The sequence below is a fragment of the Neofelis nebulosa genome, chromosome 8, assembly GCF_028018385.1.
Source record: "Neofelis nebulosa isolate mNeoNeb1 chromosome 8, mNeoNeb1.pri, whole genome shotgun sequence".
NCBI classification, from domain to species: Eukaryota; Metazoa; Chordata; class Mammalia; order Carnivora; family Felidae; genus Neofelis; species Neofelis nebulosa.
The window spans coordinates 69428198-69454827 of NC_080789.1; the positions used below are offsets into that span (position 1 = coordinate 69428198).

General features: G+C 37.8%; 1 protein-coding gene across 5 annotated transcripts in view; it reads right to left on the reverse strand.

Annotated features, from left to right (window-relative positions):
• ARID2 (AT-rich interaction domain 2) overlaps nt 1-18869 on the reverse strand; it is a 180709-nt gene extending 161840 nt beyond the window's left edge. For all 5 annotated transcript variants that reach the window (XR_009265756.1, XR_009265758.1, XR_009265757.1 and 2 more), the window contains exons 1-3: nt 18652-18869; nt 18443-18536; nt 17276-17373 (exon numbers count right to left, since the gene is read on the reverse strand). Coding sequence is in view for 2 of the 5 variants with exons in the window: in XM_058743032.1 (XP_058599015.1) it covers nt 17276-17373; nt 18443-18536; nt 18652-18743 (284 nt within the window). In the remaining 3 variants the exon portion in view is untranslated. The remainder of the gene's footprint in view (nt 1-17275; nt 17374-18442; nt 18537-18651) is intronic.
• Nucleotides 18870-26630: the final 7761 nt, after the last annotated feature.

Genomic DNA, 26630 nt, shown 5'->3' on the forward strand with positions numbered 1-26630 from the left:
GGAATTCCAGGCAGAGAAAACAGCACATGCAAAGGCAGAGAGGCGAGAAAAACTTGGCATGTTTAGACCACTATAAATAGATGAGCATGGCTGGAGTTCAGAGTACATTAACTAAGTCTACCAACACTTACTGGCTTCCCATTCACCAAGCCTTAAAACAAATGAAAAAATGCAGTATCCCTTAAAAGAATATGCAAGGATATGGCACCTAATTGGTTGGCACAATTAATTCAAACAAAACAAACAGTACTGAGCACTTATTATGAACTACGTACCTACAGTAGAGAACTAAAAAGCACAGGTCTTGCTCTGAAGATGCTAACATTTAGCAGGAGAGACAGTCAGCTTTCGGTAGACAGATTTTAAGGTTCAATCCTTATGACAAAAGACTAGAAGAAAACATGCTAAGATATTAACTGTGCTCAGTTTTTTCCCCTTTGTATTTTCTAGGTTGTGTACAAAGAGCAAGTGTTACTATACTTTGATAATTACGGAAAATAGCTTATAACTGAAGTAGTACAAAACTTGACACCCAGTGGGTTCTCAGTAAGTCTCTGAGTAGGCATCTGCTAATGTAAGTCTCAAAAGTTTTAGATTTAAAACTTTAGATATCTAAAATATGGCTATTTATCACCACCTCAACAACTATGAACCTTCTTGGTACAAAGTACCATCATTTCTCACCCGGATTATTTTATTAACTCCCTAACAGGTCCCCTTGCTTTTGCCCTTGATCACACTTCATCTATATTTAACAAAAGCACTCAGAGAGATCCAGACAATGGCACATCATGCTCGAAATCCTCCAATGGCTTCAGTATAAGGCAAAGACCTTTCAAAGGCCCCACAAGATCAGCTACCAGCTCTCTATCTCTCTGAGCTAATAATCTCCAACTTTTCTCTCTTTACTAACTTTGGCCACAATGGCCTCTTTACTGTTTCTAGAACACACCAGGCATGCTCCATTGCTGTTTGTTTACTCTTATCCCAGATATCCACCTGGTTTGCTCCTTCATCTCCTTTGAGTCTTTATTCAAATGTCATGCTCTATTATAAAGACTTTTTCCTGCCCACTCTATCTAAAGATGTTACGCACTCTCCATCAAAAACTACCTACTTTATTTGCTTGATTCATCTCCTTGCACTTATCTAACAAACTGTTTTGCTTATTTGTGTAGTCTCCTTTCATGAGCTCCAAAGGGGAAAGATTTTCCTGTTTTTATCACTGATTTATATCTAGTGCATGTAGAACAGTGTCCAGTAAATGACAGATGATCAATTGTTATTCAGTGAATTGAATAAAGGGCAGTATTCTGCCTAGTGGTTACAAGTTTGGTCTCTAGAGGCAGCTCCACCACTTTGCAGTTGTGTGACTTTGTGAAAGTTACTTAATCTCTTTAAATCTTAGTCTCCTCATCTATAAAATGATGATGATGGTATCAATCTTACAGGATGGCTTTGAAGACTGTAATAATGCAAGATGAGCACAGTGCTTTGCAAATAGTAAATGTTCAATAAATGTTAGCTATCACTATGATGATAATTAACATTCTTTTTTTAAAAATGTTTATTTATTTTGAAAGAGAGAGAGAAAGTGTGTGTAAGCAAGGGAGGGGCAGAGAGAGAGAATCCCAAGCAGACCCCATGCTGTCAGTGCAGAGCCCGATGTGGGGCTCAATCTCATGAACCATTGAGATCATGACCTGAACCAAAATCAAGAGCCAGATGCTTAACCAACTGAGCCACCCAGACACCCCTGATAATGAACACTGTTGACTCTCAAAATCCTTCCACTGCACCATCACATCATTTCCAATATCCATTTTTTTTTTTTTCCAGAAATAGTAGTTACTTTGCAAAATCTTTGGAGTTTCACCTGATAGTCTGAAACAAAACTATTACTTTGGGTCAACTCTTTACCTTACATAAGATTCTATTCTGTTGTAGTTTGTAAAGAAAGATAAGAAAGGTTAGTGTCTATTTTACCTAAAAATACATATTTTAAGGACTATATAAAACAACACAAAATGCCACATTTATCACAATGTTAATTTATATTCTACCACTAGAACTGACTCTTGGTACTTGTTTCATAAAACCACACAAGAAAAGGTTAAGCTTAGGGCCAGATCAATGAAATGCTATAATACTACCAATTCTATATTTTAGAATTTTCACTTCTTTCACAATTCCCAAGTTCGATTTCCCCTTTGCTGAGAGGTCTGCCATACATACCCACCTGGGTTCTTAAGGATCTCCCCAATGGCAGAGGATCTGATTCAGTTCAACTACAATGTTATCAAAAATCGAATTAGAGGCTTTAAAAGGTACATAAACATAAAAAAAAAAAAAAAAAAAAAAGTCCTTGACCTCAAGACTTGGACACTACAGTAAGAGCAGTGAATTATAACTCACAAAGCAAAACTCTAATCCTGACACCACTACATATTAGCAATGGTAGAGGCTTTTTTCCTCATCTATAAAATAGGATAATACTAACTTGTAGAAGTGTAAAATTTCAGTAGGGTGAGTATTTGCAGATATAAACTCTACTATAAATTGTACTGGAGCACCCGAGTTCTGTTGAAAAAAGATACATTAAAGGATTTTTTAAAAAATAAAAGCCACAATCCCACAGCTGCTTCAACTATTTTCATATTTTGCTTATCCCCTTCAAGTCCTTGTCTTCATATACTTTTTTATAAAGTTGTAATCCTGTGCACTAGGGGGAAAACAACATAGCATGCCTTTTCCAGAGCCAGATGGCCTAGGTTCAAAGACTAGCTCCTGAACTTACTGTGTGACCTTGGGCAAGATTCTTAAACCGCTTTGTCCTATTTTCTCTTCTATAACATTGGTATAATAACAACAGTACCTATATCACAGGGAAGTATAAGAAAAAATGAGTTATGGTAAACCATTCAGTACCATTTAGCACATGACAAATTCAATAAATAGCTAAAAAGCAAAAAACAAAATATAAACTTGATGTGCTGCTTTATAAAAAAAAAAAAACTTAAGATGATATCATAAAACCAAAAGTACACTATTATCTAAAGTATCATAAGATTCTTTTAAAAGGACTCCAAGATACTTTACATTAACTATTTTTTAAAAAATCTCCTTGCCATCCCCTTGTCCAGATATTTAATAATGTATAATAAAATCCATCTATTGCTTCATACTTCCAGTAGAGGTCTCCATCTAAAACATAATGTACCAGACTGAAAACTTTAAATTAGTATCCCTAGTTATTAAAAAAAAAAAAAATCAAATACGTCAGTTTAAGTTTTTGCAAGCAAAACATTAAAAAATAAAGAATATCTCTGAAGTAAAAAGTGATTTTTCCCAGTGATTGTTATATGTTTTATTATGGGCTTTCCAATAATACTTGTCTTATAAACCTAAAACAGGAAGGGGAAAGAGATAAGACTGTTGATAAAATGCCAAATCAAGTACATAATTATCATTGCTAGTGGCCAACAATTTACCTATGCCTCATAGAAGGTATGAGTCAGGAGACTCATCTTAATGTAAAAATAAGGGTCACAATTTATAGTAGTAAAAAATTCTCTGACAATCTTCTACATTTATTCCTTTCAAATCAGAATAGAATAGCTAGAGTAATAAAGGCAACTCTGGCTTCTACTTGCCCCTTCCATCATTCAGTAATAATGATCTTAGGAAGGCCTAACAGAAAAAATATCCATATTTCTAGCTTACCAAAAAACAACGGTTAGACCATTTTCTTAAAATCCCTTCTAGTTCTAAGAATAACGATGCTATGTTTTGATAGATTAGGTAACCATATCCAATTCTAACTACATAATTCTTGTTCCTATCTTCAGGAATTTAAATTTTCAGATTCCATGAGCTATACTACTAAGGCCTCTATAAAACGTTACATTTGCATATAATATCTACCTCAGCTTAACCACTTAAATGTGTAAGACCTGATAAATATCTTTAAGATTTGATATATCCAAAAACTGACCAACAAATTATCAAACCGTTTGCTTAAAGCTAATAGTATTGCATGTATGTGTGCATGCATGTGCATGAGTGCATGCATGCGCGCACACACACACACACACACACACACACACACACTTAAGTTAACCCCCGTAGTTTGTAAAGAAGGGATATTCTAAGTCACAAAACTAGCAAGACTTTAATGTCCAAATTAGACCTAAATCTGAGGATCAGGTAGGCAGCGTAAAAACATAACATTTAATTTGGTGGTAATGAATCTGAATGGATTCACTGAAACAGCATGTAAGATTTCTGATTATAACTAATGTATGAATTTACTTTTCATTTCCACAGGGTGGATAACCTATAAAGAAGATTTTTCGACCAAAACAATTACTTCTTGCCTTGAGAATATAAAAATCAAGCAATGATCATGGTTTATAGTAGTCTTTAATATAAACCCAAGTAATGAATTAAATTATTGTCTTATTTTTGCAGGTCATGCAACAGTCAGCAAAGTAAAGACTTTTTAATAGATAGATAGAATAGGAAAAGTAACTTTCCTCTGAAGTTATCATTTAGCATTTTAGCTGATTTTTATTTCTATGTTAAATTCCTAGGACATGAGAAATATGAACATTCAAATATAAGCTGTGAAATGGGACCTAAAAGTTTTAATATTCAGTCTTAGCTCCCCCCTTGAATACAGATAATAAATAATTACAGATTTAAAAAAGTTAAAACAAAATGCTAGCAGATAAAGCATATGAAGGATATCTCCAAATCTCACTTCTAAGTCTAACCAGTAGTGTTCATTCAATAAACAGATATGGAAATACCATGTTAGTAGAACATATAGAGTTAAGATTACATCAAGAACACATAGCAGGCAGTATGTTAGTCAATGAGGAAATGTTAGGTCAAATTAAGGTCAGCATCAAGACAAAGACACCTTCATCTTCCCAACTATTTTACAGTGGCCAATACAATTAGACAAAAGAAACTAATTAAAGGCATAAAATAATTAAAGGGATAAAATTTAAGAAAGAAGAAAAACCATCCCCATTTGCAGATGACATGCTAGTATATCTAAAGATGTTTTTAAATCAATAATAAAACTAATACAAACAGTAAAACAATTGAGTAAGGCAGATTATAACATAAAAAATCAATAACTTTCATGTAAATAAATGATAGCCAATTAGAAGATTAAAATAGAAGAAAAACCACCTTTACAGTAGGAACAAAAACGATAATATATGTAAGAATAAACTTTAAAAATGCCCCAAAACCTATATAAGAAAAAATTTAGACTCTTGCATGACACAAAAAGGCTTGAATAGGCAGACTTCCATTGTTCTTAGATAGCTCAATGCAATACCATCATCTCAGTTCTCTTAAGGTAATTTATAAATTTAATGCAATCCCTGTTAAAAACAACAACAAAAAATTAACAAGCTTTTTTCTGGAACTGGATAAAAGAATAGCCAAGAAAACTTCATATTAAAAAAAAAAAACCCACAAAACTATGAGATGGGAATGGCACTATCAAATATTAAAACATGCTATGCATGGGGCACCTGGATGGCTCAATCGGTTAAGCATTTGACTCTTGGTTTCAGCTCAGGTCATGATCTCACGGTTCTTGAGTTTGAATCCCATATCAGCTCTGTGCTGACAGCGCTTGGGTTTCTCTCTCCCCTCTCTCTCTGCCCCTACCCCACTTGTACTCTCTCTCTCTCAAAATAAATAAAACTTAAAAAAAAAAATGCTATGTATGCCACAATAATGAAATATAGTGAGATACCATTTTTTAATCCCTCACATTAGTAAAACTTAAAAAGCTTGACAAGCACATAGCAAGGCTTTGGGAAATAGGCACTTTCATATACCGTGGTGGGAATGCTAAATAGTTCTTTCCCACAAAGGGAATTTGGCAATATTTAACAAACTACATATGCATTTACTCTTTGATTACTACATCAACACCCAATTTAGTAATTTGCTCTGAAGATATATCTCCAAAACTTTAAAACCAGGTTTGTATAAGATTACTAGATTTGCAGATGACTCATATGGCATTATTTGCTATTCTAAATATTGGAAACAACCTAAGTGTCATCATGTAGGGGACTGGTTGGATAAACCAGGATATATACACACAATGGAATACTATGCAGCTGTTAAAAAAAGAATAGGACTTTATGAATTTATTTAGAGTGATATTTAAGATACATTAAGTAAAAAATGGCAAAAGGCATTCTCCATTTCAACAGAAACTAAAAGTGTATATATAAATATATATATATACACATATATTCTATATATAATTTTTACAAAAAGAAACACAGGAAGGATAACCAGATGCTAAGGAAACTAGTTATCAACAAAGCCTAAGTGGAAGGGGTAGAAGAGAAAGGGAAGAGAAGAGGGTAACCTCCAAGTATATCTTAAATTTTGATTTTATAATTTTATTAACTGTTTCACATATTCATAAATAAAATTTAAAAAAACAAAAATGGGGAAAAAACAAGAATGAACACAAATGGGAAAAATTCGAATTTTACTGTATTTTAAGTGAATAACAATAACAGAAAAAAAAGAATCCAATCACTGAGAATTTTTTAACAAAATACCAATATAGCTTCAGTTTGAACACTAAAAAAACTGCAAAGAAATTTGTAACTCTACTTAGCAAGTTTGTTGTTTGTAGTGGTATGGGTGTAATAATTCTTAAACTGTACTCTCTATATTACAGACCTGACCAGATGAGTAAATATACTGGTATTGGGTACTAGAGTTCTTAATGCAGGAGAAGGAAGATACACAGTATGGAAGAAGCCAAGAAGAAACTTGTGTGCATTGCAGCTAGAGATGTCAGTATATATAGCATTATCATTTTTTTAATATGTATATTTATATTTAATCTTCCAATCAGTTTTCTAGGTGGGGAGGATGGTTTAGTGTTGGTCTGGCTGTATTTCATGGACGCGAGACACATAAAAGGCTTCCATGCTGTTCCACCATCTTGGCTCCTCCCTATGTATATTTATATTTAAAATAAAGAAACTTCCTAGCTCTTCCTCTGCAGAGCCTGGAAGAAAGACAATGCAACAATCGGTACACCTGCCAACCAGATCTTGGTTTCAGTGTACCATTCCACACTAAAGAAACCCAGAACTCCCTGGAGAAAGAGCTGATGCTACAGATAGGTAAGCAAAACACAAATTGACTCCGGAAGATCTTAATTTTGTCAGAAAGCATGGAAGAGCTCAAAAATAGGAACATGTTAAAGACACAGGAACCAGTTTGAAAGGGTTCCTACTGGCCAGACCTAAAGAGCAAAATACATAACACATATTAATCCACTGTATAAAATAAAAATATAATAAATAAGAATGAAAATATTATCCTTACCGTAGATTGCTAAGAAATGTTGAAAGAATGATAGAGCTAGAAAATAAGCACTATACATCCATTATAATTAACTGATTCAGGCAAGAATCATCAATGGACATTAAAACTACTGGGTAAGTTTAACGGTGAGCAAGATATTTACATGCTCTTAAAGTATGTCCCCACAGGTTAATTATTAATTACAAAAGAGAAAATGAAAACTTTGCAGTAGAGAAACCAGAAGGACATCACCTTAAACCAAAGTTAACCTCAACAATAGGACAAAGTGACATTTGGCCTCGTGCCAAAAATGCCTAACCTAAATCTAATCCTGGAAAATCATCCGACAAATCCAAATTATAGTACCGTTGGCTTGTCCTGCTCGAAAATGGTAATATCATGTAAGGATGAAGAACTGGAGATATAACTAAATGTAATACAAGATCATGGATTTGCAGGGTTGGGCACAATTGCTATAAAAGATATCTTTGGGATAACTGGCAAAATTTGAATAGTCTGTATATAATACAGATTAATATGATTATATCCATGTTAAGTTTCCTGAATTTGATAATTGTATTATTGCTACACTAACAGAATGTTTTATTCTTAACATAACTCATATTTAGGAATAAAGACCATGATATTTATAATGATACCAAATGATTATAAAATAGTAATAATAATATATGTATACCATCACATATAAAGAGAAAAAGATAAAGCAAATGTGGCAAAATAATAACTGGCCAATATAACTAAAGTGTAAGCAAGAGTTCACACAGAGTCAAAAAAATTTTTAAATCTTTAAAAAAGAAAACATAGCAAGGAAAATGATTAGGTTTACAATTTCTCAGATTTTTTTACTATTAGATTGAATTAATGAATTACACTGTGAGGCTACCTGGAAAAACTACTCACAAATTCAGAGGTTTGACTTTTTAATGGTGTAAACTAAGAAGATAATACAAACCACTTAAGCACACTTCACCTATCACTTGGGAGTGCACTCGGAGGTAGAGTGCTAAGGTAGGAACTTCTATTTATGAAGTACAAAGTGGTCTGATCGGTGTTCAAATACATTGAAATTTCACTTAATCTATGAATGATTATGAAAAGTGTAATCAACCTGAGCATTACTACTGACAATTTTAAATTCTAAAGTACTACAAGTAAGATACTTTCTACATAGAACCCTAACTTATGGTCTCTTCTTTGTCCTATTTTAACAGATAAATGTTCCTACTGGCCTCATGAGTGTTTCTATTAACATTTTATTTATTTAAAATGGGCTAGGAGAGGGATAAAATAAAATTTCATCTGAAAACACTTCACCATGAATGATGTATGATTATATAGTAAAATTCATCTTTGTGCACGGAGCAACTGACCAATGTACCCCAGAAGTGGGAATTAACCAAGGACAACAGTAAGAACTCAGAAAGGTGAGAATCAGATATCTGCCATACTTCACAATAAGATGTATCTTCAAGCAATAGATTCTTATACAACTTTCTCTAAATCCTGCTTCATAAGAAGCAACACTTTATTTTGGCCCCACTAAATGGCAATGACTAAAATCATTTACTGATAGAAACAAAAGGTAAATATAGCAAGAACATGGGCTATTCCTGAGGATATTTAACAACTATAGATAATGAAGGGTGGTAAGACAATGCTTTGTTAAGGCAAGTCTATCAACTAAGGAACAAAACAGAAAGGCAAAAGGGAAAAAGTATGGTCTGAAAATATGTTAAAAAAAAACAAAAAACTTTTCTACCAGTTCACTATGGCTGACACTTGAGATTGAGAGTTGGCTATTAACTATAGCCCTTTTCTTTTTCTTTCTTTCTTTTTTTTTTTTTTTTTTTTTTTTTTTACAAAGTAGCCCATTTGTGCCAAAAGAAAAGAATTTGAGTTGTGTAAAGAATTTTTTTCTAAGTGTTATTTTTTCTAAGATTAAATAACAGCAATTACTTCTGAAATTTGATGATAAAAATAAAATCTCACACATGAAAATGGTTTGAAAAATCAAGGCAGTGCATTAAAAAACAAGCTATTGTTAATATTGCTATTTTTATAGGAATTTAAACAATGTAAGTTAACTTCCCTAAGCAGAACTGGGACAGACCTACAAAATCCTCAGAAAGTAGAAAAGCATTCAGTAAGTTCAATAAAACAAATGGCATATCATTTGGAATGAATATCATAAAGTCCTATATAGGAAAAAATAACAACAACAACACCCCACCTAGATATTAAGGAAAACTTATTTTTAATTAATTTTTAAAATCCAAATTATGTAAATACAGTTAAGAGAAGTTTGAATTGGTAATTCATATACCTTTTTATTCCCCTTAACTGAAGTGGAGCCCTTGTTAGCTTCTCTGGAGCCCAGAGACAAAGTATAGGGTGTGTCCAGGCTCTGTTTAGAGACGACAGGTGCAGCTTGAGCAGGTGCCCCAGACCAGATGTCATCTAGAGGTTTTATTCTGGATGTAGCCCTGGCCAACATGTTGATGCCAAGTTAAACTAGTTATCTCGGCAACTAAGTTGGTTTCATTACAATACTTCAATCAGCTGTTCTCAAACTTCAGCACACTTAAGAATCACCTGTGGCACACTTATTAAGAATACAGTTTCATACTACTATTATCTAAAAGCACCAATCAATCTTAGCACCACTAATATGGGACAACTAAATATTACATGTCTCATGATTTGATGAAAACCACAGCACTATCTAATAAGTATGCCTGAAATACTGAAATTGAATGTTATCAACCTTTAGATCTATCAGTTTTCAGGAAATAAATACAGGGGATAGAAGAACAAGTTAACTGACACTAGAAGGAAGTGATCAACCAAATTGACAATTTGGTACAATCTGAAGAACAAATGACTCCCTTACTTCAACAAATCAATGGCATGAAAGGAAAAGAAAAAGGAAACTGTTAAGAGACTAATGAGATAAAACAGCCAAAACAGATTCAGCCCCACCATAAAATCTCCTGCGGTAAGATGGGGTGGACCCTGCAAACAGTGACTTAGAAACTATTGGAATTATGGATCTATCGTTCTGGGACAACAATTCAGAATGTGACAGCTATTCCTAGATATCACCAAGAGATTGTAGTTCCAGCAACAGGTTATTGCAATGTACTTAGTCAACAGGGTATATATCTTGCAGACATGGATTAACTTCCACTTCACAACATAATGAATATGCAAAAAGTATCCAAGCACAAATGAGATTTCTTTATACTCTGAAACAGAAAAATACGTTAGACTCTTATTTTAGTAACACAATTCTTGGAATACTTAATGAAATTCATAGATAATCCAAACATTACTGAGAGTAACAATTTATTCTAGGTCCCACCAAAGTTATATTTCCAAGTGAATACACCAATAAATTTTATGATAGATAACCAACACCAATATCAACCAGCATATATGCACTTCTGAATAAACTGCATCAATCTGCCTATTTTCCTTGGTTCTACTATGAATAAACTGTACCAGCCAGGTTATTTAAATTTATTTTAAATTCAAAAGCCAGTATTTATGCTTTTTGTAAAAACTGTCCTTATAACTTCAAGCCATAAAATATTTGACCACAACCTTTAACACTAACACCCTTATTTTTTAAAATCTTTTTTTTGAAGTTTTTTGGGTTTTTTTTTTTTTTTTGAGAGACAGAGAGAGACAGAGCGCAAGCTGGGAAGGGGCAGAAAGAGAGAGAGGGAGACACAGAATCCGAAACAGGCTCCAGGCTCTGAGCTGACAGCACAGAGCCTGACACGGGGCTCGAACTCATGAACTGTGAGATCATGACCTGAGCTGAAGTCAGACACTTAACCGACTGAGCCACCCAGGCACCCCACTAACACCCTTATTTTTAACTCCAGCAAGTTTGGTTCTTAAACCAACATGTACTTTTTTTTTCCTTAACATTTATTTTATTTTTGAGAGAGAGAAAGAGACAGAGCGTGAGCAGGGGAGGGGCAGAGAGAGAGAGGGAGACACAGGATCGGAAGCAGGCTCCAAGCTGTCAGCCCTGCCTGATGCGGGGCCTGAACTCACCAAGTGCAAGATCACGACTTGAGCTGAAGTCGGCACTTAACAGACTGAGCCACCCAGGCGCGCCAACCAATACGTACTTCTAAACAGCTTTCCCTAACATTGAAATTTATGATCTGACTTCCCAATTTTTTAAGTCATAGAACTGAAGTGAATACAAAGTTTAAGCAGGACCATCACCATATTTCAACAAAAGTAATTACTACCCCACAAAAAATGTGATCAATAATTCTGCTCCAATTCTTTAAAGAGGCTTGTATGGACAAATTTAAAATCCAAATTTAAATATAAATATCCTGTTCTAAAAAAAAACCCTCTAGTTTGAATGATGGACAACAGGGAAAATAGAGAGCAATTACTTGCTTTTCGAGGGGCTGCTGACTGGTCAAATAAAACTAATCATAAATTCTTTTGTCATGAAGAATATCAAGCTAATATGTGAACTACTGCCTGAGACTTAAAAAATCTTTATCATGTCATATTTTTTTTTTGTTTTTTGTCTTTCATAACATCATGGTTTAAATAGTAGAAAAAATATTGTTATGTATCTACAAGGACAGCTTTCTCCATTCTGTACCAACTAAAGCCACTGCTTATCTTACAGGTTCAACTTTTCTTCTTCTATTTGGACTGCAATATTTCTTTACCTTTCTTTTACTGGCAATGAACACAAGATAATTTTAACATCCCCCTATTTCAAACAAATATTTAACAAGTACTACCAATGTAATTTTGCACAGCCATTGATAAAGACATGCGAACAACAGCTCCAAAAAATTTACATTGGTATTTATGTATGTCTACATAAATATACACAATTACCTCTTATTTCTCATTTCCTTATTATTTTCTATATTTAAAATTTCTCTTCCTTAACCCTTATTTCTTCCAGTTCAGAGCTTCCCAAACTGCTCCAAAGAACCTACAAATATTCCTCAAACATGGGGTTTGGTACCACATTCCTGCGGTGTGTGGGAGTGTCAGGGAAACACCATTTACTGTGGTTGGGGGAAAGGAGGTAATAAACAGACTTTCTCCAAACTGTGTAGAGATCCATATGCACATTAACAAAATAAAGTCTCTAAGAAGTCCTGCAATTAACCCAAATTTAGCTGTACTGCTCAAATTCATTCGGTCTTTTTTCAAGGAAACACACTGACATTTCAAGAAAACAAGTATTTAAAAGGCACAAATTGAGAATTTCTACTCTAATTGATCCTGAATACCAAGGAGTATGGTAATGATGGCGGTGGCAGGTCAAAGAAGCAAAGACTGAGAAAATCCCACTCACTCTGCCCCACATGTCCTCTAATTCCCAATTCGGACAAACCCCATTTACACCAGTAAACTTTAGTAAAGTCTATACCACTCTGGAACATGTCCAGTAAGTAGACTACACCAAATATTAAGAAAAGTTCTAAACACTTCACCTAAAAATATGTATTGAATACTTGCCTGCAGACTAATATACCTAAATTCCAATGAATCAAAATGTTTGTTTTTCATTCCTTTTGAAACTTCCAATATTACTCAGTTTGGCAATATGAAGGATTCACTGCAGTGATATGGTTTTCTATCAGTTATAGTGGATTTCACACACAACCAACTATGAAAATACTGAATCCACAACAGAGTACAGGTAGGTTTACAAAAGAATGCTCCTATTTAGAAATACACACTTTTAGTTAAAGGCAGAAAATGTTATGTAAAAAACCGCAAACATTTTTGGGAGTTATAGTTAAGCTCCTAGTTGGTTACCTCAGTAAAATATGTCTTCAGTGAACGAACTATCTTGGAGTGAGTGAGATTTATTTCTACTTTGGGGCAAATTTAAGCTGTTTAAACACGATTTCTAAGACACAACATTAACCTGGCTGAGCTCTGATCAGTCTCACAACCTTCTCCACTTTCTACTCCTTTCCACAAGTCAGCATGCCCTTTAAAATGTAACAGACTATCAGAAGAGATCAAAATCAGGTTTGTTCAAAATGAAAGAATACAGTTTATAAAATTAAATTTAAAATACATACACGAATAATTTATTTAAGTACAGTTGTCCTTTCAATCTCTATATTACTTCTCTTTTTCTTCCTTGAAAAAAGCAAGTAATGTCTGCTTACCAATTCTGTTTAGCAATTCACAAACTCAGAGTATTACTTTATTTACTTACTTATTACAATTTTGAAGCATTGTTCCACTTAACATCAAGAGATTCATTAAATGCTTTCTCTTAAAAGAGATAACGTACATGGTATACACTAACTACAGAACATATGAGTGTATTCATTCTATTTAATTGATAAATGTAAACTCCTCCTGTTGGTATAATGTAAGGGAGGGCTTTATTCACCAAGGGGAGAAAAATAGAATAAATTCACAATGCAATTGAAAATTCACTCTGGTGGGTACAACACTACAGTGAAGTTGCTGACTACTCTAAAGGTAGGTACATGTAAAAAAAAATCATTTCATATTAGTTCCGTACAATATTTTTTTTTAATGTCCAAGATATTTCACCTCCTTTCCAAAAAATCAAGTTTTATAATAGAAATATCAAGTCAACCTTGACTATAGCTATAGTAATGCTGGCATAAGCTACAAGAAAATTCTTCAACTAAGTATTTGAAATAGTTACCTAAATCTTCATACCAAGGCTTCAAATTTTTAAATGGGACTAACAGTAGTAAATTGCCCCCCAGTCTTTGCACCAAAACAAAACAAAATAAAATTCACTGAATAAATATAGAACATATTGTGTATATTGGCCATACATTTAACCATATGTAACTCTCAACCATATTTTAATTTCTTAAAATCATTTGCGACTAACAAACTGAATTGATAATAGACTGATTAAATGTTACAGAACATGTGTCAGGAATACAACTTTTTTTGTCCAATTAACAAATGCCCCTAAAGTCATTTGGATTTTTTTTTTTTTTTGCACTTTAATTTCTCCAACTACAAAATGTGGGAAATATTCCCTTACCATTTTATACTTATAGGGATATCCTAATAATAAACATTTGTGGAAGAAATTGAGATGTACAGGCCAAGAAAGGAACTAAGTGGAAACAAAATATATGTACATCATAAAGGATTAATACCCAATTTTTAAATATCGAGTACTGCTACTCATTACCAGTAGGCACTAACATTTAAAACATTAAATGCCAATGTTAAAACAAATCATCAATTGCATTTTCAATTTTAGACTTTGAGAAATTTTTATACTCAATCTACAAATGAATAAATGTATGTTTGATACAATCAAGCAAACTTTTAGCAGACCACTAAACTCCAGTTTCTACATTCAATGACTATCCATGTTTGTATGAAAACAAACACAGAAATGTTAGGATATATACATGGCCAGCATACTAGTTTGGTCTTCTTTATTTAAGTGTCTGTAATATTATGAAGATACATCATAACTTCCTTCATACTGGCTATATCTGGCTAACAGCCATCCATCTAATTAATAATGAAATTACAGAGGAATGTCAGCAAGTATTAAACTTGTAGAGTAAATGAGAACTAACATATATAATAATAGTCTTACAACAGGTCAAATGAAAAAGGAGTTCTTATTTAAAAAAAATATTCTACCTGTGATTTACAAAACACACTGCATTATCTGCTCATCAGAAACTATGATATTCAACATGATATATCAAAGAGGGAACTCACAAAGTCACTTCATTACTATCTCTTACTATGAAGAGGAACTCTTATAGTTAAGTCACAGAATTACTGTGAAAGCTTGGCATCCTGTCTGCCAGTTAAGATTTTTCAGAGGAAGGTGTAAAACCCAGCATAATACATGTCCTCTAATTACACCACTCTGGAAAAAAATCTTTCAAGGTTGGTAGTACCCAATCTTTGACCAGCATATTTCTCTTGTATTTCTTTACAAGCCATACAAATCTTCACATGGTTTTATTTTCCAAAACAAATGCTTCAACTTTTTTCCTAGTAGCCTAGCTACAACCCTACAAAAACAAACCTGGAGAGTGACATATAGAGGAAAAACAAGTTTAGCTAAGGACATAGTTCAAAAAGCAGCTTCTAATAGGAGAATAAAGCTCAAATTGATATAAGAACAATGTGAAGAGTCGCAAACAACCCTGAAACTATATACTTAAAAACAGTACTTGTAAGTATTATCAGTGAATGATATGATCTCAGGATAGAAATCACTACTGGAAAAAACAATATTTATGTAACTTGTAAAAAACTGGAATTCAAGGCAGTTAATTGATGATGCTAAAACTTGGTTAGTATGCATGTAAGTTCTTCAGAAAAACATCTCACGAACCATATATATCATTCAGTACCTTTTGGATATTAAATTTCAGTCAATCAATCCAATAAATATTAGGCATAACTTTAAACTGTGTTACAAAACAGTTTAAAATCCAAACAGTTCAAACTGATTATCAGAAAACCAAGACCTGTATGAATAATATTCCTCTCAATATTATAAATGGGAATGGGCAAGTGAGTATCACCATAAATATAAAATTCTCTACTTCTCACCACATTACTTCTCACCAAATCAACAGTTTTGGGGGGTTAATTTAATTTTACTTTGTTTTTCACTTTAGATCTTTATTTAAAAATGTACGCACACCTACTGCCATCACAGACAAACTAGAGTAAATAACAACTAGCCATATTTAATATTTTCTAGACTTCTGTGCAACTCAGTAACTATCCAAAAAGTTCTGTGAACTCTTCAGCTTCAAGCCTGAAGTCAGTCTAAGATAGCCAATAGAAAGTACACCTGGGTAATTACTGCATTTCCTACTTCAGAGTGTTGAACTTAAGACAGAGTATCTACATTTGGATACTGCATTTGGAGCAATGAGAAGTGCCAAGCTCAATCTATGCAGAAGCTACATTAACTAAAAAAAGGCTATCCCTTAATATCATTATCAAAAAGCAATAAATATGAAGAGCATTATTTTAGTTTTAAATAACCACCACCAACTAAGGACCCTCTATGAGTAAGTAAGCATTAAAAATAAAAGATGACCTCATAACAGGTTACAATATGAAAATATTCCTAGCAGAAAAAAATAATAATACAGCTTAATCAGGAAATATCTTTTCTGAAGTGTATCACATTATCAACTGAATAAGCAATTTACTTTGTCATATACAGTCAAAGGAGGGAGAAAATGAAAAGAAAATCGAAATCATTGTACTCCACTTCGTAATCTTCCTACATATATAATAATCCTTTGGAACGTTTTGAAGTCACTCAAAAATTCCAAAGAACTTACTCTAAAAACTCTCCTGGTCACCTAAGGCACCAACATGTTATGCAGTGTAGAAATATTCTACTGAAAAACCACTCCGTTACACGGTTCCACACAAGAGGTTTCATTTTTTAAAAATCTTAAAAGTCAGGATTTTAAAAAGGCAAAGGAGTTTCGAAGGCAAAGAAAAATTTTCCCAAGGGATACAAAGTTTCATTAACTATCTTAACTCTTTTACTAAGCATCACCTCTCTGCCCCTCCGTGGATATCAAGCCATCAATAACAATGTCACAAAAGAATGTTTACCAAGATGGGGGGTAGGGTGTCACCTGTAAAGATCCTGTATGAAAAATGTAAACAATCCTAAAATAGATGAGGAAAACTTTCACCTTCCTACAACCTCGCTTTATGGGTATTTGATGTTTCTCAGACTGAAAAAATGAACAGAAGTCTAGAGACTGCTGTGCAAGGTTTGTTTGGGGGCTTTCTTTTTGCTAAAAACAAATCTCCCCTTAAGTCCCTCGATTCCAAATACTGTGGAAGAGTCACTACTACTCACCGCAAGTAATACTGTTTTAAAGCAAAGGCAGCGTTAGAACAACTTCTGGGAAAGTTGAACTCTTCAACAATTTCTCCCCACTGATTCTTCTCAGAAACCTGTTAAAAACACAGCCACACTTGTCTGAGAGTGCACCATCCAAGAAAACTCTAACCTAACTGTGAAATAAATACCCATTCTACAGAGATCTGTAGATACCTCAAGCATCAGTGGGTGTTTCAGATCGATCCGTAAGAGTTCCTAAGCAAGGGCTGCTCGAATCACCGTGTTTTCACCCGAGAGCCCTGTATTTAATAGCACTTGTTTTGTTTGGGGGGCGGGAGGGGGGGGTGGTGGTGGGTTTGTTTTGTTTTTGAAGCCCGGACAATAACCAATCGCAAGTCCCTCTGTCGCCCCCTTTTAAATCTCAACGCGGTCCGTTTACACTAAAAAAAAAAAAAGTTCAAAAGGATCAATACTGTTCCGGACAGCGACGTCCGCAGGTTCTGGGGGGGCCGGGGCCGGGGCCGATTCCGATCCCTCTCCCAGATCTATCCATCTCCATAGGCCCTTCTTTGAGGCCTACAGCTTCTGCCTAGCCTTGAAGCCTAAGATGGCTATTTGGAGACAGGTCCTGGTTTCTTTTGTTAGCTGTATAAACCGAGGGCGACGGGGCCGAGGCTGTGCCCCCGGCTGCCGGGATCATTTCGCAGCCGATTATCGATGTTAAACCTGCCCGCGCTAATTTTGAGTTGCACGAAAACTGCTCTCAGAGTCTGTGTGTCTCTGTGTCTCCGCCTGTGCTAGAGCGGCAGCGGCGGCAGAGCTGACTCGCGAGCGAGCGAGCGGGCGGGCGGGCGCGGGCGCGGGGCTCGGGCGGGCGCCCCGCACGCCCGCACTCCCCGCCGCGGCGCTCAGACCCCGTCGGGCCGGCCGGGCACCGGGCAGGGCGCGAGCCGGCGCCGGGCCGCCCGCCCGCCCGAGCCCCGCGCCCGCCGCGCGCACGCGAGCCACCAGGCCAAAAACAGCCCCGCCGCCGTCCGCCTCCGTGCCACCGGCTGCGAGCGAAAAGAACGCCTTTTGCCCCCGCGGGCCACCCCCCCAGCCCCGAGCGCCCACTCCGGGGTCAAAGGAGACTTTTTGGAAGAGGCCAGCGAGAGGGAAATACAAATTAAAACTTCCACTCACCTTCGCGAATCCGCCTAAAGTAGTGACTCTGGTGTAGAGACCGTGAAGATCCAGCTCCTTCCCACCCACCGCAGGGATTTTTTTAAAAGGCGACCTGCGGGAAAGAGAAAGCCCCGCACTTGTCAGCCGGGACCCCGCGCCCGGCCCGGGCGGGAGAGCCCCGTTCGCCCCGGCTCGCCCCGGCGCTGCCCCCCCGGTTCTGCTCTCACCCTCTGCTGTGGTGGAACTGCCGCAGCTCGTCCAGGAAAGCGAGTCCCTTTCTCCGCTCGTCCGGAGGCGCCTTCCCCGTCGAGTTTGCCATTATTTTTTCAAAGGAGGTTTTTAAAAAACCCAGATCGGTGTTTTAAAAGCGCCCCCCGCTCCCTGCGCTTCCTACCAGAGCCCGGAGCCCATTCCTCGGCCGGCGGCGGCGGGGCTCAGTCATGGGCCGGCGGTGGCGGCGGCGGCGGCGGCGGCGGCGGCGGCGCAGGGAGGGAGGGAGGGAGGGGGAGGAGGAGGAGGAGGAGGGGAAGGAGGGAGCAGGAGGCCAGGGGGAGAGGAGGGAAGGAGGGAGGGGAATTTCTAAAAAAGTTTAAAGAAATCGGAGCGAAACTAGAGGGGCAGGCGACTGCCGGATCCGCGCGAAGCCGCGGGGCGAGCGCGGCCCCCACCCCTTCCTTCCCTCCCTCCCCGCGGCCCGGCTCTCGCCCGCCTCTCAGCGCCGCCGGCCCAGGCGGCTCGGCCTGGGGACGCGATTCAACATGGTGCTGCTGCCGGGGGCGCGCGAGCGGGCGAGGGGAAAGGCGAGCCGACGGTGAGGGGCCGGGGCGGCCGGAGGCCGGGAGTTTCGGCGGCCGCGGCGGCGGGGCTGGGGCAGGCGGGGCTGGGGGTGGGGAGGGGGAGGTCTGTGTGGTGGTTTGTGGAAAGAGGGGTGACAGCGTGTATTCCGGCCGCAGCTCCGCGGGTCCCTCGCACACATTCACGCGCGGCCTCCGCCGCGGCGGCTGGGGCGTCCCCGGGCAGAAAGCACCGGCGGCAGCCGAGCCGCTGCGCGCCGCCCGCCCGCTTCCTTCCCCGCCAGCCTCCCTCTCTGCCGCCGCCAGCGCCGCCGCCACGGCCGGGCAGCCAGCGCCGCACAGCGACCCCCGAGGGCCGGCCGCGGCACTGCGCCTGGCTCCACACCGCCCCGGCAGCTCCTCGCGGGGAACAATAGACTCGGCTCGCCGGGCTTAGGGTTCATCTGCAATGTGCCGCACATTTCACACGCACACAAAGCCGGCGGAAAGGGGGGCGGCGCGGGGAAACGGCCACTACCGGTTGTTCCAGGGTTAGGGGTGGAGGCGATGTTCGCGTCCCCGGCTCGGCTGTTGGAAGGGCCGCCTCTGAGTCCCTGCCAGCCCGACACAACCGGTCTGGCGCTCGGGAGGGAAGGGAAGCTCCGAGGGGCAGCTCCTCACGCTACGCATCATTCACAGATCGGAATAAAGTCATATTTGTTACCTTTTTTTTTTTCCCCAAGGTCTAAAGGAATCGGCTTTTCTGAGCCTTGTGCTAGTATTTTGGGGCCTGATTAGCACATTTTCCATGAATTATCCACAAACTAACTTTAGCAAACTGTAAATTAAATACAATGTGAACTGTCTGTCCTAGTTCTGTGGAAATACAGTAATGCTCTTAATTCATCTTGCCTTTGGTTTCACATATCAAACTAGATTATTTTATGCTGAGTTATGCAAACAGTAATTAAACTGGTTGGGAACCAATTCTTTGAACCTTAACAATAATTAACGTTTATATTTTTACGTTAACATATCTTAAAGGTAGAAGCGCTTAAATAGTGAATAATGCCTTGTTTTTCCTTGCTTTCTCTCAAATGTCTTAAATGCCATCCCCGTAGAAAATATTTTGAAGGTTAATAAAGCTGCTTAAAGGGAGACTAATCTCAACAAATACTCCCACCTAAGTTTGCATTTACAAGGGGTGCTGGAGACGGCCCTTTGCTACAAATGCTAATTAAGCTTCACAGCGTGAGGCGTATCTTTATTCCCATTTTAGTGATCGCCACTATTAGCAAAGTCATCGACTAACCCAAGGTCACAGGCTTATACAGGTCTGGATGATTATTTCAGGTAGTAGTTCCAATGGGAACATTTATTTGCTGGTGAAAAAAAAATTATGTAATGTAGTCCAGCATGCTTCCGGTGCTCACTCTAGGAAACGGATTTATTTCCCAAGTAAAGTTTGTCTCTTAAATGGGGTTGGAATGAGACTGTGGCTAGGAAGTTCCTGACACCCAAGGGCCAGTGAGTGTCTGAGACGGAAGCCAGTGAAAGGCGGAGACCCAGCTGGGGGAGTGGAGAAGCTGGGCCGGGGCCGGAGGCAAGAAGCGGGGGGTGGGGTAGGAGGGAGACCAGGTCATCTGTCCCTTCCCCCACCGGTCCTCTTAGGGGTGGTGGAGATGTGGGCCGCAGAGCTGCGAGGCCGGCGCTGTGCGGATTCCCTAAACGCCGCACTTGCGCACAGCCCCTTACGTAACTGTCAGCGCCGGGGATTCCCTAGAGGGGGTCATTCTATTCAACCATTACACACACCCCGGGCTGCTGCCGCCGCGCCGCCGCCGCCTCACAAAATGGCGGCGCCCATAGAGGAGACAGCGGCCGCCTCCTCGGCCCCATTTTGTGGGAGGCGAGAGATCTGTCAACATGGAATACCTCTGCTGAGGATGCATCCGAGTTTGGAAATCCTGCTGAAGAGATGGAGCCGAGGGGAATCTCGTTCAACGGAAAATGTCAACGACTTCTAGCACCTCCACGCTTTTTAAAAAAAAAATATTATTTTCATTTTCTCGAAGGAAGCGCCAGAAGCCGCCGGGGTAATTGTAACTAAGGGGAGAAGGGAAAGCTGCGGCGTCTCGGTCGCTTTGGTTGCTCTTCCGCGCTCCCGGCAGCTGACCGCGATTTCGCGGAGGGTCGCCTGAGCCGCCCGTCCCGCTCCGAGGGGACGGGGACAGGGCGACGTGGAACGACAGCGGCGGCCTTAGTAGCGCCACTTGTGCAGCGAGACTTTTCGGTAGTTTTTAAATGCCAGAGTCCACAGCACCGTCGGTACCCCTCGTCAGAGTCGTGGGCTTTGGGAACCTCGGACGCCTTTGCTCCGGGAACTCGCGGTCGGCCGGGAGCGGGGAAGCCGGTTTGCGGGGAGCGGGCCGTACTCGGGGATTCGGGCCGCACTCGGGGATTCGGGCCGCCCTGGCCCACCGGGTGGTCGCGATCCGGACCCGGGTCCTGGATGCTGCTGGTGGGGCAGGAGTGAGAACGAGGGCATGTACACTGAAATTTAGGTCGTCCGAGTCGGGATCTAGGGTTGTATGTTGATAATGTCTCCGGTCAGACGTCAGAACATCTTTTCTAGCATCCCACTCTGCAGTGGGCATACCGGTCTCATTTCATATCAAAGGGCGGAGTGGAGAAATGACATTTATTTTTATTTTTATTTTTTAAGGGGAAGTTGCCACTTTTAAAGCACTGCTTGCTGTTAATGTGTGTTATGTGTATACACACCTGCATATACAATAGTGTGCTTTGCTTTTAAGTACGAGTATCGAAGGGCAAAGACCTGGAGTGGGAATCTAACGTTTTAATGCCCTTAAAAAAAATTAAGATGTAATGTGTAACTGAAGAGTTGACTTTGAAAAAAAAAATCTTTTTCTGAAAAGAACCCATCATATTCAAAATGGACTCCTAAAGTATATCTGATGGGTAGAATATAAATTCATAACATTTTGGATATACTCTCGTCAAAGAAAAAAAAAAACATAAAATTTGATGTTTCACAGATTACTACACGATTCAACTTCCCCAAGACCAGAAAAATGTAAGGCAAAAGTAAGCTATTAAGGGTATTCGCTTGTAAGAGGAATGCTTACATGGTTTAAGGGAAGGGGAGGTTCACTGATGAAACTTAAATGTGCATTATACGAGTAATTTATTTACAAAAAAAAAATTTTTTTTACAGTTGCAGCAATCATTTGTATTTGCATGACTTTTTCCTTTTTTGTAGGTGTTTTGGCAGTGTTGATTTTGACCCTCATATTTCCTCTCTAGGGCAAAGCTGCATTTTTCTGCAGGCTACGTCTCAATCACTAAGTTCCATGCCCTGCCGCACCCGAATGCTAGTTCTGGTGTGTGCATTACCAGGATACAGTTTCGGATCCTGTCTGTTCCTACTGATGTTCTTTATATTTAATAAATTTAGTGACCACTAACCAGTCTGTATCTCTTGCAAGAATACCCACCCTATCTTAGCACCCAAGTACCCAGAGAGTATTTTTTTATGGGATTGCACCTAACAGTAACCCTAGAGAATAGTATTACGTTTCTTTGTACCGTACTGCATTTCCTATAGTGGGCAGCATAGAGCAGGTGGATCCTGGAAGAAAATGATAGAGAAGTGCAACAGTTTTACAATATTCTTTAATATTCTCTAATTTGATGATGTAAATAAAATATAATTCATAGTTTTCAAGCATCAATAGAAATCATTCCTATAAAAAGTACCAGTGACAGTAGAAATTGTTGAAACTCAATTTGTATAGTTTACTGTTCCGATGAGAAATGTTGACAAAGACTTTTTGATGTGAAAAAATGCAAAAAGTGTGGTTTTTAATTGTAACTGCAAACCCTACACATCATAATTACAAGTTTGTTATTTTATATGCACCTCTGATCCTTATAATCAGTTTTAATATTATATAAAACTTAAAAAACTAAACCAAATTTCAAATCAAGCATGTCAGGTTATAAAATTACAACAGCTGAACTACCTTAATTGAGAAATTGGTACATCGATTCACTGGAGACATTTTTGGATTTTAAGTTACTCTATGGTTTAAAAGAATTGGTTGAACAAGGCAGTTGAACTTAAAAGTTTTATGTCTTTAAAGATGATCTTAAGAGGAAAGGAATTGTTGGTAAGATAAGAGAATGCTTTCACCATTTGCTGCTCTTGCCCGTGTCTACTGCTGTACTTTTTTATGTGGGCTAACTTGTCTTGTTTGAACCTTTGATTGTAATATCAAATCATAGATAAGGTCTTTCTTCATGATAGCGACTCTTAAGGATTACTTGTAACTACGCTTTTAAAAAGTGAGGACATAGTTTATTCTACTACAGGTTAAGGTTTTAAGTAGATATTCTGAATTTGCAGTGGACAGACTTTTGAATGGTTTGTTCCTAAAGGGTCTGATAAGTTTGGGGATATTTCTTTGTTGTAATTTCTTTTCAATAGATATTAAAGGCTATGCTTTGTACATAAATCCAGTGTAGTAAGACTTAATAATTTAAAAAACTATATTTTAGCCAATTATAGTGTTCTTTTGAGAGGCATCCCCAAATGTGCTTTTCACAGGGAGCTGTTCTCATTCTGTCAGTTACCTAATCTTGAATTTTTTTAATTGTTACGGGTTTAAGGTGCTACATTTGTGCATTGTTATTTATTTCATCTAATTTGGTCACTAAAAAAGAACAGTAGGCCCCAAACTAACTGTGCTCTTTATAAAGTACCACAGTTTTTACTAGTTTAATGGTTTGTTTATAGTATTTTAAAAGTTATTAAAACTAGGAGGGCATAAATACTAAACCAAGGAAATAATTATTTTTTATCAATGCAGTTTACTAAGTCACTGAATAAATACTTATTGAATGCCTCCATTGGGCAAAATGGGAGAGGGCGAGAGAAATTGACTTGGCCCTCAAAGAAATTATACTCCAGTATACTAGATTTTTCTTAACTGCTAGCTTTAGAAGATTATAACAAAATATTCAGACCATAGAGTTCTTAATTTTTAACACTTAAGCAGGATGTTTAGCATAGAGTTAAATTCAAAATTCTGCTTAGAATAGAGACATTTAAATATAATTACGTACAAAATTATATTACTGTTAGGATCAGTGTAGTATTACTGTTATTCAAAGTGCTGTAAAAATATTAATAGCAGCATTTAAATCACATCCTTTGAAAACTCAGATCCACAAAAAATATGATTCCAGTAATTAACTTTTTAATTATGGGAAAAGCAAGGGAGTGTAAAAAATATACTACTGAGCAAACGAACAGGAATTGTTTTAATGAAATTTGATTTTCTGTTTCAATTTTTTGGTACATTGACTCTTCTGACATTGCACTTTGCTATTAATTAAAAAAAATTAAACTCCAAAGACACATTAATTCTGTATTTAATGCAAATTTAATTCTTGACTAGCTGTAAAGCTTAAAGAGTTGGCAGTCTTGTTGGTGAAACAATAAAATAGGAATTAAGCTGAAATGCAAAACTATGTAATAATTAGGTTTCATAAATACATATATAGGTTTTCCTCTATAGCTATATGAATCAGAGAAGTATTGACTTATAATAATTTATTTAGTTTTTGTTTTTCTCTGAAAACATACCACAAACTGCATGTCAAAATTGAAAGTCAACCAGAGCCAGTGTAAATTGTTGAGGCTTATTGCCATCCATTAAGGGAAATTCTAACCAAAGTTTTAGTGGCAACAATTTTAAAGGTGCCATGGTTCTTTGACATAATTTGTAGTATGTAGAACTCAATTAAAAACATTCTAGAATAATCTGTGTGTGATAACGTACATGAGAAATACTATCTGTTCTTTGGGGGTATAAAATACCTGACTTAATATTTACATGTAACTACAGTGCTTGCAGGTGTTTTAAACAAAAATGAAAATTTTAAGAGTGTTGCACTACATCTTATAACCAAATTATTAATAACATAATCTCTTATTAATAATACTAATATTAAACAGCCATTAGTCATTATTGCTAGCCTAAATAAGTGTAAGTGTAGGTCCTGTTCTAATGTCTAGTAATTTTAACTGCATTTAAAGATAGATTTCCTTAAGTTTAATCAGGGGTTAAACAATGGTCCTCCTCTTCTGGAAACTGAAAAGAAGCTTCCCTCCCTTTAGCATATGCAAGAATTTGCTTTCTTCCCACTGAATTAAATCCATCCTTGACATTGCCATTTGCTAACCTCAGTTGTTTTATCTGCTCCATTAAAATTAGGGCCACGAAAAATAATGATACCAAGACCACAACACCCTGGGTGGGTTTGTGCCTACCACAAATATGCTCCTTCCCACCTTATCCTTGTTCTCAATGTCAGTTTAAGAGACTTTTAGAACATTACTCTTAGTATTATTTCTAAACTGGATAAGAGAGTTGACTTGTGGTCTACATATGGTGTTCAAAGAATCCACTAACCCTGTGAAACACTGTGTTTGTTCATTCTTATAGGGCGAGGGTCTCAGCAGGCATGGGCATCTTAAAGGGCCCTGTGATACCCAAAAAGCTAAAGTTCTGTTTGCTAAAGACAAGTAGGAAGTTTAAAGCATCACTTCAGGGGCTGCTTTGTATTTTGTGTGTGGGCCTCAAGGGAAAGGCATTTTGAAACTTTAGTTAAGGAATACCTTGTAGTTCATCAGATTATAAGAATTACAGCCAACAAACAAAAATCTGTTTCTAAAGGACGATAGGTTTTTTAAGAAAGTTTTATTAAATGCATTTAACCATTTTTCAATTTGTTCTCTACTGAAAATGTATGGATAAGAAGTTAAATTAATTCAAAATGGGTCCCCAAAATAGTTCTTTAACTTCTTAGGAATGCCTAGGGATATATATATATGCATTTATTATAATTGCATGCATAGTAGTGTGTGTTTTGTGTTCCTGGGTGACAGTGATCAGAATGTTACCAATGGTGTGGCCAGGTCACACTGCAGTCTTCCTGTTCTCCTTTGTACTTACTTGCTCTGCTCTTCTTTGCTCCCTTTTCTGAGGAATGTCCCTAGAAGTTGGCCCAGACCTTGCTTTTGTGGAGATCTGTCAACAGAGCTTTATCTCCCAGCAGGGTCTTGTAGCTTATCTGTGGGTCCAGTGTATGATAATTAGAACTTAAAGGATACTAGTCAGACTGCAGTTCATCATAACCTTTTTTAAAAATGCTAAACCACTTCAGTCCTAACTGTGCATTTTCTAAATTGCTCAGTGGCTATTAGAAATACATTAATTATTTCTGTGCTCCTTTTTGGATATAGATCCTTATATGCATAATTATTGTTATTTAAAATTTATAATTCCATGCATTGTTTTAGGGGTGGGGGAAGGTTAGCACCCTTCTTGTTTTCCATGTACACT